The 19,204-nt window shown below is 68.8% G+C and overlaps 1 protein-coding gene across 1 annotated transcript; it reads right to left on the bottom strand.

Moving 5' to 3' along the window:
- Window positions 1-343: 343 nt before the first annotated feature.
- FASN (fatty acid synthase) lies at window positions 344-18,731 on the bottom strand. Its single transcript, XM_053892888.1, is given in 51 exon segments — window positions 344-808; window positions 811-901; window positions 903-1,022; window positions 1,024-1,164; window positions 1,313-1,411; window positions 1,503-1,726; window positions 1,852-1,933; window positions 1,935-2,083; window positions 2,400-2,588; window positions 2,828-3,073; window positions 3,166-3,317; window positions 3,504-3,595; window positions 3,707-3,858; window positions 3,966-4,143; window positions 4,145-4,168; window positions 4,297-4,520; window positions 4,641-4,763; window positions 4,937-5,056; window positions 5,166-5,301; window positions 5,303-5,345; window positions 5,429-5,579; window positions 5,754-5,771; window positions 5,774-5,956; window positions 6,094-6,163; window positions 6,165-6,249; window positions 6,358-6,476; window positions 6,559-6,723; window positions 6,807-7,199; window positions 7,499-7,803; window positions 8,280-8,483; window positions 8,563-8,742; window positions 8,974-9,153; window positions 9,272-9,352; window positions 9,436-9,562; window positions 9,564-9,628; window positions 9,710-9,885; window positions 10,149-10,264; window positions 10,450-10,653; window positions 10,738-10,872; window positions 10,983-11,077; window positions 11,817-12,006; window positions 12,176-12,363; window positions 12,455-12,917; window positions 13,547-13,681; window positions 13,792-13,907; window positions 13,994-14,116; window positions 14,256-14,456; window positions 14,556-14,729; window positions 15,887-16,039; window positions 16,788-16,916; window positions 18,623-18,731. Coding segments are annotated over 50 exon segments (7,542 nt in total). The 5' UTR covers window positions 16,915-16,916; window positions 18,623-18,731; the 3' UTR covers window positions 344-773.
- Window positions 18,732-19,204: the final 473 nt, after the last annotated feature.

Genomic DNA, 19,204 nt, shown 5'->3' with positions numbered 1-19,204 from the left:
GCCCCGCCCGCCCCAGCCCTGCAGGCGGTGTCCAGCCTTTCTGCAGCCTGGTGCTGTCCCTGTCTCCGAGCACGCATACGCACGGTCCTGCGGGCAGGGGGCTACGGGGACCATGGGGGCATCCCCTCTGGACCCCAGGGACGTGGGGGGACGGCACTGGCCCCACAGCAGCTGTCAGAGGAGGGAAGAAAGGGTGACTGGAGGCTGGAGCTCACGTGGGTTTAATTGGGGGGGCGGGGGGGGGGGGGCCTCTGTGGGACAGCAGCTTGTACCAGGTTGGTGTAAAAACCGAACAGGATCCAGACATGGTTCTTTACACTGACGGTTACAGTAAATTCCAGAATTCCAGCAGCAATTTGAATCATGTTTTTGAAAAACGAACACAGACGAACACAGGGCGGGTGTCCCCGGGGCTGCCCCCTTCCGCAGGCCCCTGCATCATGGGGGCCCCAGGGCTGGGGCTCCCGCGCCGCCGGCCTGCGCAGGGTGGACGAGGCCCTGGCGTTTCCCGGGCGACGCAATAAATAGGAGAATCAAACGGAGAACCGAGGATCAGGCCTGTGTGGCAGGCCCCGCGCGGCGCACAAGGCTCTGCTCGGCCGGCGGCCAGGCCGACTCTTCACAGACCGAGGCAGGTCTCCGAGTCGGCGGCGCAGCCCCCCATCCGCCCACCGCCCCAGGCCTGCGGTCGCGCGGGGAGGAGAGGCGGGCTGTGGGCAGGGGTCTGGGCCGGGCGGTCCCACCCGCAGGACCCTCCCTGGGCCCCGGGGCGCTTAGCCCTCCCGGACGCTGACGCGCGGCTCGGCAGGGAGCTGTGGATGATGCTGAGGATAGTCTCCAGGCCGCTGCCCTCCAGCAGCGTGCGGTGGTCCCCCTCGATCACGTGCACGGACACCTTGCCCGTCGCACACCTGGGACAGGTTGTAGTCGGCGCCCAGGCCCTCGCCGTACACGCTGCCCGTCTTGGCGCGCAGCAGCGTCACGTTGCCGTGGTAGGTGGCCCGGGGGGTGTACTGCTCGGCCCGCGCGCAGCTTGTGGTAGAAGGAGCGCGCCGCGAAGCTCAGCTCGCGGGGGTCCAGGCCCGCGTGGCTGCGCGTGATCAAGTCCACGGTGGCCGCCACGCGCTCCTCCAGGCCCTCGAGGGGCAGCAGCGTCTCCAGCACCTGCGGGAAGGGTCTCTGAGCCACCTGCTGCCCGGGGCGGGGGCGGGGGTGGGGCCCGGAGACTGTGCTGTGGGGGAGGGTGGGCTTCCGGGCTGCCGCCCCCCCCCCCACCCCCCCCCCCCCCCCCCCGCCGGCTCCCGGGACCCACCCTGTTGTGTTCCATGTCGGTGAACTGCTGCAGGAAGAAGCACATGGCCTCGGCCTCGGCCTCGGCCTCACAGCCAGGGGTGAGCTTCGCGCGGTAGCTCTGCGGGGAAAGAGGGGCTGCTGGAGCCGCTGGCCGGGCCGGGACCCTGGGGGTGGGGTCGGGAGTCCGCCGCCCCCACCGGGACCCTCACCTGCGTGTAGGCCAGCACATAGGCGTGCGAACCGTCGAACAAGAAGAGGCTGTTGTGCGCGGGGGTGGGGCCCTGCTGCGCGGCCTGCAGCTGCGAGCACATCTCGAAGGCCACGCAGGCCCCGTAGGAATAGCCGGCGATGCGGTAGGGCCCCTCCGGCTGCACCTGCCTGATGCACTCGATGTAGTAGGCGGCCAGGCTCTGGATGCTGTCCAGGGGCGCGGCTGTGGGGCAGAAGGAGGCTCAGCCGTGGGCAGGGGGGGGCCTCCCCCCGGGGAGCAGGGGCGGGGACAGGCACGCCATCCCGCGTCATCAGGGGCTGGAGACAGCCCGGCTGGCCGGGTCGCACCTCGAGTGCACTGTAGGCCGTAGGTGGGGATGCTGAGCTTGGACGCCAGGCTGTGGAACACAGTGATGGAGCCCTCGATGGGGGTGCACCAGGAACAGGGGGCGCTCAGAGCTCTGCACCGAGTTGAGCCGTGTCAAGGTCGGGCCCTCGGGGTTCACCAGCAGGGTGCTGAGGTTCAGCTGGGCCTGCTGGCCGGCAGGGGTGTCCTCCTTGGGTGTGGGGGCTGCCAGCTCTGCGAGGAGGGGCGGATGTCAAGGAGGGCCAGGGGCACACAGGTCCCCCGGCGTGTGAACACCCCCCCGCCCCCCCCCACCCACAGCTGACCCAGGCTACGGGACTGGGGTGGGGGGTGGGCGGCACTAGGCCCCACTGAGGGCTCTCGGGAAGGGGCCAGATGGACGAACCTGACCTGCCCACGGGCCGATGGCACCGAAGGGCCCTGGTGCCACTCGAGGCACGTGCGCCCCAGACCCCGTAAGAGGAGCACGGGCCATGGTGGCCCAGGGGCCTTCCCCCTTCCTCCAGCTGCTCTCCCTGCGGTCACGCACCATTGGCTGTGCCAGCCTTCGAGGAAAGCTCCTGCAACTTCCGGAGCGTGAGCTGCCGGATGTCCCGCATGGACATCACCAGGTCGTGCTCGCGCTCCAACATCTGGCGCACCTCCACGCCCATGAGCGAGTCCAGACCCAGGTCTGCCAGCGAGCTGTCCAGGTTGACGGTGGCCAAGTCTCGGATGCCTGGGGACAGGCGCTCGGTTGGCAATTCGGGATGGGGAGCGGGGCCGGACGCCTCGGGGGCCAGGTCTCCGGAGCGAGGGCCGCGTCACTGCGGTTGGCATGCAACCCCCACCCGGCTCTGTGCGGACCCCTGGTGCCCGTCCCTCCCTTGGCGAAAAGGCGGGGCCTCTCTTAAAGCCGGGGAAACCGAGGCACGGGGGAGCAGAGCGTCTGCCAGTGTGGAAAGGCGTGTCCCTCACCCAGGATGTGGGCCACGGCCTCCATCGGGTCCTGCTGGCCACTGCCGTCATCGTGGGCAGTGGCCTTCTTCTCGGCCAGCACAAAGCTGCTCAGGACGGGGTGGGGCTGGTTCAGGAAGAGGTCCAGCACCTCCAAGCAGGAGGCAATCCGCTGCGGCAGCGTCCCGCCGATGACCGTATCGTTGGAGCCCATGGACTCCAGGATGATGCCCACGTCACCGATGGCGCCCCACTGAATGGCGAGGCCTACGGGACAGGGCCGGGGGGCCGGGGTGAGTGTGGGCCGAGGGGGGGCAGCGGCAGGTGGGGGCTGCTGGGCGAGGAGTGGACGGGCTCACCCGGGAGGCCGTCGTGCTGGCGCTTCTCACACACGCGCTCCATGGTGGAGTTGGCGAAGCCATAGTTGGTCTGGCCGGCGTTGCCGCGCCCGCAGCTCACGGAGGAGAAGGCCACAAAGTAGTCCAGCTCGGGGCACGCAGTTCGGGTCACCCTGTGGGCGCTCGAGTCACACCCTGCTGGCTGGCCCAGCCCACCTGCCGACGCGCCCAAGGGTCCCCACCTGCCCGTCTGCTTCCGCTTCCCTGAGCCCCCACGGAGGCCTGTGGCCTGGTCCCCGGGCGGCCGTGGGAAGGCCGTGTCGGGGGATGGGGACGGGAGGGGGGCTCGTCCGCCTCACCTGTCCAGGTTCACGGTGCCGCTGTACTTGGGCCTGTTGACGTCCTGAAAGAGCTCAGGGGTTTGGTTCTCCAGCATGGCGTCTCTCAGGACCTGGGGACGAGGGACCCTCAGCACCTGCCCCCCGACCTCACGGCTTCGGAGGCTCGGCCTGGGAGAGCCTTCCCTGGGGGGCCGGCTCGGCCCCTTCAGAATCACACTCACCACGGCCAGGTTAAAGACGCCTCCCACGGGCCCCAGCTGCGTGGCCTCATCGATGAGGCTCTGGGCCCCATCCAGCGAGCTGGCGTTGCTGGTGGACACCAGGACCTGTATGCCCTGGCGCCTCCACTCACGGACCTGCTTGGCCTGGTAGCCTGTGGGACACAGGGCAGTGGGGTCGGGCCAACCGGGGGTCCTAACCCGGAGAGCACACAAGGGCCGAGCTGACCCGGGTGCCCCCTGCAGCCCCAGGCCTGCTCACCTGTGCGGATCCCAGAGCGAGAGGTCAGCACGAGTTTCCGGGCCCCTCGCAGCACAAGCCACTGGGCCAGCTCCAGGCCGAAGCCGCCCAGGCCCCCGGTGATGACATAGCTCTTGTGGGCCGGGCAGTAGGTCCTGGACACGGCGGCCATCAGGGTGGGACCCGTCTCCCGCAGCACCCGCCTCCGGCTCCTCCCTGCGCACCTGCAGTCCGAGCAGCAGCCGTGCTCGAGCGCTGCCCCTGGGGCTGGAGCGGGGGGAGCGGGGGGAGGGGGGGAGCGGGGGGGAGCGGGGGAGCGGGGGGAGCCGGGGGAGCCGGGCCCCCTCCTCACCTGGATGACCACTTTGCCGATGTGTTTCCCTTGGGCCATGTAGCGGAAGGCGTCCTCCACCCGGTCCTTGGGGAACACGGTGCACTTGAGGGGCTGCACCACGCCGTCCCGGATGCCCGCCTTCAGCAGCGCAGCCACCTCCTGCCAGCTGTTCCCGCCTTCATCCATGAGCGAATCCAGCAGGACCCCGTGGAAGGTCACGTTCTTCAGGAAGACGGCCATGCCTGGGCGGATGGACGGGAGGGCTCACGGCCCACAGCCTACCCCGTGGACCCCGCACCCCCTCCCCCCGCTGGCCTCTTGCCACCTGCCCGCCCGCCCGCCCTGTCCATTGCTCGCCTCACCCAGCAGGTGGTTGTTCGAAAGGTCGAATTTGCCGATTTCCAGGAACCGGCCGTGCTGGGCCAGGCACCGCACGCTGGCCTGTAGCTTTTCTTCTGCCAGAGAATTCAGGACCAGGTCCACACCTTGGGGGTGGGGGGAAGAGGGGTCCTCACTATCACACCTGGCCCAGGTCCGCAGGGCCAGGCCCTGTCGCTGCCTGGGCCGGTGAGGAAGGGGAGAGGAGAAGGCAGGGGTGTGGGCAGAGAACACAGAGGGACGTGCCGAGGACGCCCCCGGAGGCCCTCGAGCCACTCACCCTTCCCTGCTGTGTGCCGCAGCACGTGCTGTTCAAAGGACGTGTCCCGGGAGTTGGCGAAGCTGGTGTCGTCGAGCTGGGGGAACCTGGCCTGGAGGTACGCCCGCTTCTCGGCTGACCCTGGCGGGCAGAGGCGTGTCCCGGTGAGCCAGCCTGCAGGGCTGGGGCGGGGGGGGCGGGGGTGGGGGGGTGGGCAGCCCCGGGCTCCCTGGAGGGCCGGCGGACCTACCCACGGTAGTGAAGACGCGGCAGCCCAGGCTGAGGGCGATGGCGATGGCGGCCTGGCCCACGCCGCCCGAGCCTGAGTGGATGAGCACCGTCTCCCCGGGCTGCATGCGCCCCCGCACCACCAGCGAGTAGTAGGCGGGTGGTGTAGACCACAGGCACCGAAGCCGCCTCCTCTAGGGTCCTGCGGGCACGGCGCAAGGGGTCAGCTCAGGACAGCCTCAGCCGTGGCCGTGGGGCCCTGGACTCGCAGCCCCACAGACTCACCAGCTGGAGGGCACCTCCCACAGGAAGTCCTGAGAGAGCAGGACGGAGGTAGCCAGGCCTTCAGCGGGCACCAGCCCCATGACACGCTTGCCGCTGGCGTCTCGGCCAGAGAACTCCATGCCCAGCAAACAGTTGCGGAGGGCCCACTTCCCTGGGGACAGACGGTGGGGGGTGAGCCGTGCGTCTCCCTAGGGGAGCCCAGGGTACAAGCTCAGGCCCGAGTGGCCTTCAGGTCGCTGAGCGCTGGCGGGGCAAGGAGCCCTCTTCCTCCCGGGTGCTGACCTGGAGATTTGGGCCTGGCTGTGCCGTGGTACCCGGCCCGTACCTGGGATGGCGTCAGGGACAGCTTGCCCGTGGCCAGCATGATATCTCTGAAGTTGAGGGAGGCATAGTGGACGGCACAGAGCTGGACGCCGGGGCCGGTGAGCTGGGTGTGACGCAGAGGGGAGCAGACCCAGCGGATGGAGGAGAGGTCCCCCCGCGTGAGGACGTTCACGAAGGCGTGCTCGGTCTGCTCCTCTGGCAGGCCTGGGGGTGACAGGAGGCGGGGCTGCCACGGGGGCTTCCCAGGCAGGGTCTCCAGCCCCCCATCCTCCTCAGCCACCCCCCCCCCCCCGCTACAAGGCAAGGAGCCGGTGGGGGGGGGGGGGAGGGGGGAGACTCACCGCGCTCCAGGGGGAAATGGCGGAAGGCCCCCCAGGCCCCGTCTCGGTAGACATTCATCACGAGGTCCCCCCCGTAGCACCTTCTGCAGCTCCGAGGAGCCGGGGTCCAAACTGGGGGTGCGGGACGTGCTGCTGAGGTTGGACACCAGGATGCACCTGTGGGCAGCCGCACAGGTGAGACAAGGCTGCATGTGGTGGGGTTGGGGGGGGGCACCAGGAAGGTGAAGGAGGGCAGAAGGCGTGCAGCTGTGTCGAGTCCCTCACCGAATCCGGTGCCCGCCAGGCTCTCTGCGGAGACAGTTCACCAAGCCCACGACGCCTGAGTCGGGGCAGCTGGTGGCTGTTAGCCACACGGGCTGCTGGGAGGAGTCGGCCAAAATGTTCTGCAGGATGACAGAGGGGTTGGCCTCCGGGAGGGTCCCCAGGCCCAGGCACATGGTGCTGGGGGGCCCAGCCGAGACTGACCTTCAGGGAGTTCACCCACTGGAAACTGGGGTCCTCCACAGGCAGGAAGACAGGGCTGTCCTGTAGGACCGGCCGACGGCACAGGAAGAGCACAGAGCCGTAGAAGGACCTCTTCAGGGCCACCAGGTGCAGGGACGCCCCGGCAAACAGACTCTCCCACTCGTCCTGCACGTGGGGGGAGCAGTCAGTGCTTGCCCCGCCCCCCGGCCCCACCCCCCGGCCTCCCGGCCCCGCCCCAACCCCTGCACCTGGCTTAGGAGGCTCTGCTGGCCTCGCCGCGGCTCGGGGCAGGTGAGGAAGGCGACCGTCTCTCCAAGGGGGTGTCCTTTGAGCAGAGCGTGCAGCAGCAGGAAGCCGCCCTCCTTGAGAGCGGCCCCCATGTTGCCAACGGCCGTGGCCGGGTCACCGAGGCTGGCCACCGCACAGTTACACAGGAGGAGATCAGCTGAGCCCAGGCTGCCAGGGGCGGGGTCTGCAGGGTCCCACTGGCCCTGGGCTATGCCGTGCTGCTGCAGCTTGGCCTGCACGGCCTCCAGGGCCTGAGGGTGGCGGTCAGTGGCCGTGTACTCCAGCTGCAGCATGGGCTGGGTGTTAAGCAGCGCCGGGACGTGAGAATACAGGTGGCCATCGCCAGCCAGCACCTGGAGGTGGGGACAGCTTCCTGGATCGGCCGCCACCAGGCAGGCGTCCCGACGCAGGCCGGCGACGTCTGCCAGAAGGGCCCACCCGCCGACCTGGCCCAGGAGACCGCCGGCTAGCGTCAGCCCCGTCTGCGGCGCCCACGGAATCCCCTCTCCGAGCCCGCTGCTCGGCGCTCGGGGCAGGACGGCAAAGGACGGAAGGGCAGCACGGCCTCTGACCGGGCGAGCTCGCGGACTGGTCTGGTCTGCCCAGCCTGGGCCCGCACACGTTATGCTGGGCTGTCCGGACGGGCACCCACCTCCACGACCTTCATCTTGAGGCTGGGCATGTTCTCCAGGGCTGTGTCCACGCAGGCTTTGAGCGCCGGGGAAGCGAGGAGGCCGCTGAGCAGGGGGTCGTCCTGCAGCAGGGGCCTCTGTTGGGCCAGCAGCTGGCCCAGCTCCAGCTGGAGGCCGCCGTTGAGCTGCAGCTGGCAGGCGGCCGCCAGCAGCCGGGGCAGGCCTTGCTTTGGAGGCTCCTGGGGGGCCTGGGCCCCGTCCAGCCCAGACACCACCATCTTCAGCCCCTGCTGGGCCACCTTGGTCTGCAGCGCCCGTGCCAGCCCTGGGGAGGGACGGGCACCGGACAGGGGTCTCAGCTGGGCCAGTGTTCCCCGAGCCCCCTCCCCCCGCCCCCACAGCAAATGCCCACTGCCTGGGCAGTCCGGCCCTCTAGGGCTAGGAGCTAGTAGCCTCCCGAGGGGTTCAAGGGGGCCGTGCTCCCCATAGAGGTGTGAGCCCCACAGAGAGTGGCCTCGGGACCCTGACCTCCCCAGCTGCACCCAGCCCACCAACCACCCCCCAGCTATCTGCATGGGTGCGAGCGCTCCACAGGGGGTGGGCTGTGGGGCCGGGCCCCACCGTGGGCATCACACCCAGGCGGCTGGCCGGGACACAGCTGGGGTGGGGGTGGCCCGAATCCATCCTGGCTCCCTGTGCTCTCCCTGAAGTCCGGGAGCCTCTCGAGGAGGCAAGTCGAGGCCCCTGGGGAGCAGCAGGTTGCAAGCAACGGCGGGGTCCCGGTGGGGGGCTGGGCCTCACCCCTGCACAGCTGCAGCCCCTCCTGCAGGGCCGTGTCTCCAGCCAGGAGCCCCTCCTCCGTGTGCGGCGTGAAACAGAACTTCTCCAGGATGGGCGCAAACTGCTCCTGCTGCCGCCGTGGGGCCATCGAGGCGTGGAGGCCCGAGATGAGGACGCCGCCGGCCACCGTGCTGTTCAGACAACTGTTCACCACCACGTTGACCACTGCAGAGAAAGGCTGAGTGAGCACGGGCAGTGCCCAGTGCAGGGACACAGGGGTGCGGGCACTGGGGCGCGGGGCTACCTTGGGCCCCGCCCAGCAGCGAGTACACCCTGCGCTGGTGGGTGGCGGGGTCGATGCGGACAGAGGTGATGCGGGTGGGCAGACGCAGGCCGCACTGGGCCAGGCCCAGGATGGATGTCTGCAGCATGGTGTCCAGGAACGTCACCCAGTTGTTCTTCCACAGCAGCCGGCCCGCGTTGCCTGTGGAGAGGGGCCGTCAGTTTGGCTGGGCAGGCCTCAGGCTCACGGCACCCTCTCCCCCGCATGCCTTGACCCAGGCGCCCTTGGTGGCCCCTCACACCCAGAACAGCCCTCTCTCCACGCGGCTTGGGCACCTGGAGGCCGGGGTGGCAGGTCAGGCTTGGTCCGGCCCTGAGGGAGGTGGCCCTGGGGCCCATTCCTGGAGTGTCGAGGGGGGATCTGGCACCCTACCTTCGAGGTTGGCCTCGAGGATGCCTTGAAAATGAGGGCCGTAGTCATAGCCACGCAGCCTCAACTCTTTGTACACGTCCCTCTGGCTCAGGCGGAACGTAGCTGTGGGGTCCGTGGTGTCCGGGCCGTCCCGGCTGTCGAACAGCTTGGCATCGGGGTCCTCCCACTGGTAAACCTTCCCTACAGGTGGGGGACAGGAGAGCCTGTGGGCGGGTGGAGTGGAGCTGGCAGCCAAGGGTCCCCTCGGAGGCCAAGCCCAGTGGAGACCCTGCAGCCGGGCCAGGCACCATCTGCTCACCGCTCACTATCAGGTTGCCGTTCTCAGACACCTCGAAGGTACGGGAAGCCTGTAGGAGCCGCACTTCCAGGGGCACGGTCCCTAGGGACGGCAAGGAGGGAGATCAGCGGTGGGGGTCAGCGGCCAGCCCTCCCACCCCGGCCCTGGCGGCCAGCCCGTCTCACCGGTCTTGGGTAGGACAGTAGCCTGGTGCAGTGTCACGTCCTCAAACACCACGGGTACTTGTTCCATGTTTTGACTCAAGGTCCGTGCCAGAGTCTTCCAGACCAGGCACAGGTAGCCGGTGGCGGGGGAAGAGGACGCGGCCGTCGATGCAGTGGTCCACCAGGTAGTGGTCAGGGGATTCAGGGCTGACGCCTGCACGGGCCGGGCCTCAGTGCCGGTGCCCAGGAGGGAGCACCCTCGCCCCCCACCCGCCCCCCCTCAGCCCCGACTCACTGATGTTGCAGACGGTGGAGGCAGAGGAGCCACTGGAGCCGCTGGGGAAGTCCTTGGCGGTAGGGACGTCCCAGGTCTGACTGTGGTCCCACTTGATGTGAGGGGAGATGAGAGGAGTGCCCCGGGGCACCGGGAACTCCACGGGTGGAAGCAGGCCATTGGGGTTGACATCGAAGCTGTGGGTGGGGCAAAGGTTTGAGGGGCTCGCCCAGGCCAGGTGGCCTTACCTGGGGCTACCTTGTCCTACCCACGGCCAGCCGTCTCCCAGAAGACCCGGGGCAAGGCCAGGGTAGGGCGAGGGCTCGGCACCTGCCAGCCCACTTCCCGGGGAAGACCTCACTCTGCGGCCTGGTTAACACACCTCGTTATGGGGGACAAGCCTGGAATGGACGCACCCCCGCCCAGACCCCCGGTCCCCCAGCAGGGGCGGCCGACTCACCCCAGCAGATGCAACTTGCCCACGTTGCTGAGGAAGAACTCCAGGTTGTCTCTTTGGTCCTTCTTCATCAGAGGAATGATGGTACAGCTGGACTTCAGGCCTCTCTTGAGGACGGCCTGGGAGAGCAGACGGGCTTGGCCTTCCTGACTCGGTCCCCCGCTGACCCCCGGGCCCGGCAGACAGGCTTGGCCTTCCTGACTGGGTCCCCCTGCCCCCGGGGCCCAGACCATCGGCTTCTCTTGGCCGCTGGCCCCAACGCGCCAAGACTGCTGCCCTCACCCCGGTTCCCACCAGCGCGCACCTGCAGCAGGGCGTGGGGGGCGATCTCCAACACCACGGCGTCCCCGGGCACGTGCCACAGCGCCTCCTGGAACAGCACGGGGCTCACCAGATTGTTGACGTTATACTCCGCCGAGAACGTGCGGGCCAGGCTGCCCTGCCACTGGGCCTCGGGGATGGAGGTACTGAGCCAGCGTGCCGAGCGGGGCCGCGGCTCCCGGATCACCTGTGCACAGGACGTGGGTCAGGCCTCTGCTGCCCTGCCTCTGGGAGCCCCCGCCTCCGGGGAGCCCAAGGGTGGCCAGCCCACCTTCTTGAGGGCCTGAAGCAATGTGGGGGCGATGGAGTCCATGAAGTAGGAGTGGAAGGCCATGCCGCCCGTCCGCACCTCCTTGGCAAACACACCCTCCTGCTTCAGCTCCGCCACGAATGCAGCCACCTCGGCCTAGGGACGGAGATGTCAGGGGGCTGGACGAGTGGATCTGGGCCGTCCCCCCAGGGCGCCTGAGGGACGGAGCAGGGACTTGGGGACAAGCCTCGCCTCCTAGGCCCCACCTGCGGTCCCGAGATGGTCACTGTGTCCTCAGAGTTGTGGCAGGCGGGCACGACACCAGGGGGGCAGCGCTGCTTACACTCCTCCCAGGACAAGCCTGTGGGCAGGGACGGCCTCAGGGGGCAGCTGCGGGGAGCCAGGGGGCCCTGCCCGAGAGCAAGACACTGCCCAGGGCGGGCCCTAATGACAGGGGTATGGTAATGACAGCCGCGGAGCGGTGCCCTTATGGGCCGCTCTCCCTCCTGCTGTGTTTGATCTCAGGGGAAGGTGTCCTCCCTGGTGCCCCACAGGCCAGGAGCGGGCCTGGGAGTTAGGTCTGGGCTCCTAACACCTCTCCTGCCAGCTCTTTAGGGCGGTGGCTCTCTGAGGTGTCCCTCCCAGCCTGCCCGAGGCATCACAGCCCAGCCTGCCCGAGGCATGATCACGTCCGCCCCTTCCCCTGAAGCCTCCAGGAATAGATGCCGGCGGAGGAGAGCCAGGACCAACCATCCCGACAACCCTGGGGCTTCGTGTGTGTGTGTGTGTGTGTGTATACGAGGGGAGAGCTGTCCCCACCTGGCTTCAGCTCAGGCGCGTGGAAACGGCACCAGCATTTACAAACGCGCCTCAGTAAACGTGCTAGATGTCAAGGCCAGGGGGCGTGGGAGGCCACTACGGCGGGTCCTGAAAGGGTGCTGGGGTCTGTCACTCTGCTCTGAGAACGGCGGCCAGTGCGGCCCCCCCAGGACCCCGCCTCTGCCCAGCGTGAGTACCAGGAGTGCTAGGAAGACAGACCTCCCTGGACACCCTTAAGGCTGCGGGCCACACGGGATGGGGGACCGTGCGGGGACACCCACCGACGGCCGCCATGGTCCCCGGTGGGATGTTGGTCTCCTTGATGCACTGGCCCCTCCAGTAGGCGGCGAGGATGGCCTCCTCCTGAGAAAGGCAGCCATCTGCGTAGCCACAGGCCACCTCACCCAGGGAGTGCCCGATGATTCCGTCGGGCCGCAGACCCATGGAGTTCAGCAGGTCTATGAGGGCGATCTGGGGGTGGGGTGGGGGGGGGGGGGGTGGAACACAACACATCATGCCAGTCCTGGGGACACCAGGCTGGCCACGTGCACGGTCACAGCAGCCTTGTCAAGCCCGGTGCCCGCTCCCCTCCCCACGGTTTCTCATCCTGCCCACCGGCCCCCAGGCCCCGCAGGTGCACCTGGATGGCGGTGAGGCTCACGAAGGCGTGGACGATGTCATCAAAGGTGGCCTCATCTGTGCTCAGCAGCAGCTCAGACACCTGCAGTCCCAAGGGCTTCACGGCCTCGTCGGAGCGCAGGATGGAGTCCCGGAAGCTGCCCAGGCGCATGAGGCTCAATCCCATCCCGCACCACTGTGCGCCCATCCCTGTTCCAGCGAGAGGCGTCAGGGGTGGGGGCCGCGCAGCCCTGACCACCCGCGCACCCGCCGGGGAGGGCCTGGGGAGCAGGGTCCTCACCCGAGCAGATGAACCAGAGCGGACGCTTGCCAGCGGCCACCTGCTGTACCTCCTGGCTGCCGCCCTTGCCACCCAGCACGGTGTAGCCCCGGAAGGGCATGGCGGTGGGGGGGATGGCCGCGATGTCATTGAGCATGCTCACGAAGGCCAGGTCCTGGCTGTGCCGGTGGCCTTGCTCCAGCAGGCAGTGCACGGCCTCCGGGGTGCGTCCGCTGGCCCGCAGCAGACGGGGCAGAGAGGCGTGCCGGGTGGGGGCCGAGGGCAGCCGCGGATTGGGCTGGAGAATGACGTGCACGTTGGAGCCGCCGAAGCCGAACGAATTGATACACACGTTGCCTCCGCGGACGGGCAGGGGCTGCTGCACCACCTGCAGCCGTCCGTCCTGGAGCGCAGGGATCTCGGTGTTCGGGCTCCGGAAGTGCAGGTTGGGGGCCCAGAGCCCATGCTCCAGGGACAGCAGCACCTGTGGGTGGCTCGGAGTTGGTGGGGCGGCTGACCTCACACTCCCTACCTGGGGCGGGGGTTCCCCCTCCTGAGACCACACTACAGGCCCTGCCCCCCACATTCACCCTGCCGTGGCACAGGGACCCGGTGACCTAACCACACGCCCCTTCCCCTCTCTGGGCCTTGTGCCTTCACCTGGGGCCCCACTGACCCTCCAGGCTGATGGGCTAGGGGACCTGGACACAAAGGTCCCTCCCAGGCCTCACCCCTAGTCCCGATCCTTGCAGGAACTACAAACAGATTCCTGTGTCAGCCCGAAGGAGCTGAGAGCGTCAGGAAGCCCCCACCATACCCGGAAACTACCACTGCTTGGTCTCCCCACAGACCACCCAGCCCCCACTGGCTGGTGAGGAGGCTGTGGGACCGGCGGGCTGGCGGCGGCAGCGGCGGGGGGAGGAGGGGGGGTGAAGGATGGGCCACCTGTCTGGGGGCGTCCCAGCCACTTCACCTAGCTGAGGGTCTGACCCACAGGGAGCCAGGGTAAAGACCTGTCCTATACTCGTGCCCTGCTGTCCGGGCCTCGATGGCTGGCACCCCACGGCACAGCCTTGCCTGGCACGCGGGATGGCTCCAGACCAGCCCACCCACCTTGGCCAGAGCCGCGAGCCCTGAAGCGGGCTCCGGGTGCCCCATGTTCGACTTGGTGGACCCGATCAGCAGGGGCTCCTGGCGGGAGGGACACAGGACTTGGGCGATACCGTTCAGCTCCTGGGGGTCCCCCACCTGCAGAGGACAAAAGGGAAGGTCAGGACCCCACCTGGGCGCCTCTTAGGAGCGAGGCGTGGACCCCACCTAGGCGCCTCTTAGGACCGAGGCGTGGATGTGGCTCTCACCTTGGTCCCTGTGCCGTGGGCTTCGATATACTCGAGGGACTCTGGGCTCAACCCAGCCGGCTCGTACAGCGAGCGGATGAGCTGTTCTTGCGCCTCCCCGGAGGGGAAGGTCACACCTGCGGGAAGAGCCAGGCCTCAGTCCCCAGCCGCCGACCGCCTGCGGTGGGCTGGCCTGGCCCCTCGGGCCCCCAGCCGCACCCACCTTGCTCCTTGCAGCCGTCCGTGTTGGTGCCGGCGTTGAGGATGGTGGCATACACACGCCGGGCCAGGGACTTCTTGGTCAGCAGGACGGCCACCACGGCCTCCGCACGGCAGTAGCCGTCCCCTGAGGGCAGAGGACACCTGTGTTGGCGCCAGGCCCCCGAGGCCGGGAGCTCGGGGCGGAGCTGGGCGAGCTGGCGTCAGATGGGAGCCGGGGTGCGAGCACCGTCCGGCGGCCCCCTCACCCCCCGCCCGCAGCTCACCGGACTCGTCGAAGGCCTTGCAGGTTCCGTCGGGGCTCAGCATGCCGAGCTTCATGAACTGCACGGAGGTGTTGGGCTTGAGCAGGATGTTGAGGCCGCCCACGATGGCTGCGGGGCACTCTCCCCTGCGGATGGCCTGGTAGGCGTTCTGAAGGGCCAGCAGGCTGGAGGAGCAGGCTGTGTCCAGAGCGATGCTGGGCCCTGCAAGCGAGAGGCTCTAACAGGGCGCCCCCCACCACTCGCCCCAGTCCCCCTTCCTGGGGGGAGCCAGAGGCCGGGAGGGGCCGGGTGGGGACCCACCTTTAAAATCAAAGAAAAAGGAGAGGCGGTTGGCCATCATAGCCCTCTGGCAGCCCACCATGCTGTAGCCCAGGAGAGTCTCGGGGTCTCGGCTCAGAGCCTCTGAGGCCTCCGAGCCACTCACGCCCACCCAGACGCCTGTGTGTGTCCCTCGCAGGGTAGCCGGGTTGATGCCTGCAGGAGACAATGGTAGAGCCTGGCAGCCAGGCCTGCTAGAGAGCACCCAGCCCGCACCCACTCCAGGGGCGAGGCCTCACCTCTCGGCCTCTCTGGCTTGGGTGTGGGGGGACCTCATCTCAGCCTAACTCTGGAGGGGCCTGAGCAGGACAGCCGGCCCAGGTAGGGCTAAGGACAGATAAGTGGGTCACGAGGAACCAGGGGCCCAAGGGACAGATGGGGCTCCAGGCTCTGGGGTTAGGCAGAGGCCAGAGACAGCTGGAGGTAAGGACAGAAGGCAGCATTGTCCCCAGGATACTCCCCTGGCCCCTGGTGTCACCAGCAGGGTCTGGCAAGCCCCGATGACCAATGAGCACCCAAGCACCAAGGGCAGCCTACTCTAGGACGGGCTGAGATAAGGAGACAGAGGAAGACAAAGACTAAGTGTCCAGGCTGGGAAAGGAGGGAGGGACCCTGGCCAGCCCCTGGGGAATGGCGTCCAAGGTCTCTGGGTGGGGCCTGGGCAGTGGGAAGCCTCTGCCCGTCCTTCGCCTCAAGGTGCTGTGTGCAGGTCGGGCGCCGGGCCTGGCCGGCACCTGCTGCAGGGTGAGAGAGCCGAAAGGCCAGGACTGGCCCCCACCCCCACCTGCCGAGGCACCACACCCACATGGCTGGCCTCCTCTCCATGCCCCTGGGGCGGCAAGGACAGGTGTGCTCCCCGTGACAAAGGACAGCTGCCTTGAGGTACCCGTCCAAGGCCAGACACGGCCCAGAGAGAGGAGTGGAGAGTGGGAGTCCTGGGGGCAGCATCCCGCCTCCTGCCCTGCCTGGCACTCCACCGGGGCCCCGAGATCAGCTGTACGTTGGGGAGGGAGGAAACTGGGCCACCTGGGCATGTCAGGGACACCTTGGTGTGCAGTTGTGAAACCCCCGACCTGCTAACAGGCCTACGCCTCCCAAGACCATTGGCCCTGGACCAGGGCCCAGGAGAGCCACGGTGGCTTCTGCTTCTGCCTGGATTTCTGCGCTTTGTGACACTTCTACCCTGAGCACCGGTTGCTTTTAGAAGCGAGAAAGGGTAACGCTGTCGTGTCTTCTGGGGGAGCGGGGACTGCAGAGACCGGCCCCCGGCCCTGAGGTGGCCACAGTTGGCCAGCGGCCTCCCGAGGACCCACCTCCATCCAGGATGGCCTCGTAGGTGACCTCCAGTAGCAAGCGCAGCTGGGGGTCCATCGTGTGAGCCTGCTTTGGGTGGACCCCGAAGAAGGAGGCATCGAACTTGGACAGGTCCTTTAGCTTGCCGGTACGCTTGGGCAGGCCGTAGAGTCCTGCAGACAGAGGCAGGTGGAGGGCTGTGGGCCCCGAGTGACCGACAGCAAAGTCCCTGCTGTGATGGGGAGGCCGCAAGCTCTCCAGGGGGACCAGGCAGCAGCCCCAGAAGCAGGGCCTAGTGCTGCTGGGCCTGGGGTGCCACTGGCACCACGTGGCCGACTAAGACCCCAGCCGTGCTCTGAGAAGGGGACCCACTGGGCGGGCCTCAGAGCAGGGCACAGTGGGGACGGTGCCTCCCCCAACCCACCGCTGTCCTAGCTGGAGACCCTCTCTGCCTGGCCTGCCGTTGCCTGGCTGCTGAGATCGGGCCAGACTCTACCGTGCTGACTCACATCCCGTAGATCAGGTAGAGCCGCTCTGCAAAAAATCCTACTGGGCGGGAGGGAGTCAGACCAGCTTCCCAAGAGAGCTGGTGTCTTATCTGACGGCCCGGGACTCGTGGGCCGGCAGGGACAGAGTAGTGGGTGGCGGGGCCAGAAGCACCTTCCCCGCCTGGCCTCACCCCGGCTCTGCTCCCCCAGCAGATCACCTGGCTTGACTATGACATGGGCGGACGCACGCCCGGGTTGGCCCCCGGCCTCCCAGTCCCCGGCTCCGAGGCCCCTCCGGGCAGCAAGGCTCTGCAGTTAGGACTGGGACTCAGGCTGGAGCTGGTCTGCTCTGGGCAGCCGGGAGGCTGCACCCACAGCAAGCACAGGAGAGGGGCGTCCACGTGGGAGGGGAGCCTCAGGACCACCCGCTCACCTGCCTTCCACCTCCTGTCATCGTCTGTCACCATGTCCACGCCGCCGATGAGGTTGGCCCAGAACTCCTCCATGTTCTCCGACTCGGGCAGCTTCCCGGACATGCCAGCAATCACAACGTCCTCCATGGCTGCTCTGTGCAGGGGGAGTAATGTGGGGGCCTGGCGCTGGTCATATCCGGCTGCCAGACCACCAGGCTGCAGCCTCTCCCCCGGCTTTCTAACCCCACAGCACCACCTACGGGTTTGTGAGCGGTGAGACCAAGATCCAGGAGGCCAGCTCCTGCGCCCTGGGCTGGCCAGGACAGACGCCTCAGGTGCATGGGGGAGTCCACACTGGTCCAGCCAGCCCCTACTTTTCACTGGGACGACTGGACCCTCTGGCCTTTGGCACTGGCCTGGCACTTCTGGGGCCCTGGCCTGGGGTGACCCCCCCCCCCCATGGCCCTGCTGCCTCATATCTGGACCCCAACAGTCCCTGCGACCTCTGCAACCTGCCGCTGGGGTGCTCCTGGGAGAGGGCCTCACAGAGGGCAGCAGGCAAGGCCATCCCAGAAGGGCCGAACTCCTCCTAAGACAAGACCGCTGGGCACTCGATCTGTTAAGAGCTAACCCGGTGAATTAAGCAAACAAAAAAGAAAGGGTACCGAGATTTGAGGAAAGGAAATATGGCAGTGGGGGAACGCCGACCCACTCTAACCAGTGGGCCCTGCACTCCAGTGCATCCCAGGCCGCTCTCCATGCCTGGGGCAGGGGCCGACTGTCACTCAGGGCAGCCCTCAAACTGCACCTAAACCTGGAAGGGCTCTGGGGAAAAGGCGGCCCCTGCCCAGAGTTGGGCCCACCCAGCCAGTCTAGCCCCTCCAGCAGGCAGAATCGTTCCTGCTTCTGGCCTGCAAGTGCTGCCCAGGCCCGCACACCTGTGCAGGTGAGGAGGCAAAGGGACACTGCTGGCCTAACTCCACACAGCCTGCCTGGCCATCCGGACTAAGGTCCCCGAGGCCCCCCCTGCAGAGAAAGCCCAGGCCACCCTGGGCTTAGGGGTCCAGGAACGGGGCCCCTGGACAGCCCCTGAAGAAGGGTGCAAGGCCAGGGTTACTCTGGCAACTTCCGCCAAGGCCCGAAGGCCTCGTGGCACTAATGAGCGGCAGGCACGGCAGCCCGCCGCCCTCCCGGGTCTCCGGGTCCCTCTGAGCAAGGGCGCGTGAGCCGAAAGCAGCGTCCTCCTTGGGCGGCGCGGCGGCCCCGAGTCCCGGCCGGGAGGGAGCCCCCACCCCCGGCGCTGAATAAAGAGCCCTTTGGCGGCCCGGAGGCTCCAGCGCCCGGGCGGCAGCTTCCCCCTGAGCGCGCCCGCTGTTCTCCCTACTTGCTATTCACGCCGAGTCCGGCGCGGCCCGGGCAGGGGCTGGAGACCCCGCGGCGCCGACCTCGCCCCGCCGCCACCGCCGGCCCGCCCTCCAGAACTTCGGGGTTCCGCGCGGCGCCCACGTGATGGAGACTGGTGCCCCCCCCCCCCCCACCCCCGCCGTGCTCCCGGAGTCCTGGATCGCGCTGGGCCGCGTCCCTCCGGCACCGGGCGCGGGGGGTGCCGCGGGCGGAACGGGTCGGCGGCCAAGCCCGCGTGGCCCAGCCCGCAGCCAAAATGGCTGTTCGCGGCGCCCGGGCGTGCGCCCCTCGCCATCGCCCACCTGCCCCGCCGGGCCTCCGGGCGCCCGAAGCCGGCGCCCCGATCACCCAGGCCGGGGACTCGGACTCGGACTCGGAGCCCGCGACCTGGCCGGCCGACCTCTCCCCTCGGGCGTCCCCCGGGCCCCGAGCCCGGCCGTGCCGCTCATACCTGGTCTGGGCGCGGGTGGCGGGCGGAGCGGGCGGCGGGGCGCGAGGATGGAGCGCGGCGGCGGAGGGGAAGCCGGGCCGCTGCCGTCTCTCTGGCTCCCTCTAGGCCGGCGCCGACTCTATTTAACCGCGGCCGTCCCCGCGCGGACACGCCACATGGGCTGACAGCTTGGCTGCGCCGCCCAGGCCAATGAGCGTCGGGGCTGCGCCCCGGGACCCGGCGCGCCGCCGCCAGTGGGGTGATGCGGCGCGCCGCCGAGCCGCCGGGACCCGGCGCGGGGGCGCGCAGGGCTGGGGGACCCGGCGCCCGGGGGGCGCCACGGGGGGCTCCGCATCACCCCCGCCCCCGGCTTCCGTGCCCCGCCCCCCGGGCCCGTGGCGCGGAACCGCCGGCGGCGCACGCGCAAGCGCAGGGGATTGAGCCCGCGGCAGGCCCCCGCCCCCTCCCGGGGCCGCCCCCCGTCCTCGGGCCGCGGGGGCCACGTGTGCGCGCCGCGCGGGTGAAGTTGGGCGGGGATGTGCTTGGGCCACTGTGGGGTCATCGTGGGGGCACGTTCGGGGCCGGCCGGACCCCCGAGAGGAC

This window comes from Panthera pardus, unplaced genomic scaffold, assembly GCF_024362965.1.
Source record: "Panthera pardus isolate Hobbes unplaced genomic scaffold, ASM2436296v1 HiC_scaffold_3, whole genome shotgun sequence".
Lineage (NCBI taxonomy): Eukaryota > Metazoa > Chordata > Mammalia > Carnivora > Felidae > Panthera > Panthera pardus.
Note: the sequence above shows the minus strand (reverse complement) of the source record. Positions and strands in the feature narration are given on the sequence as shown.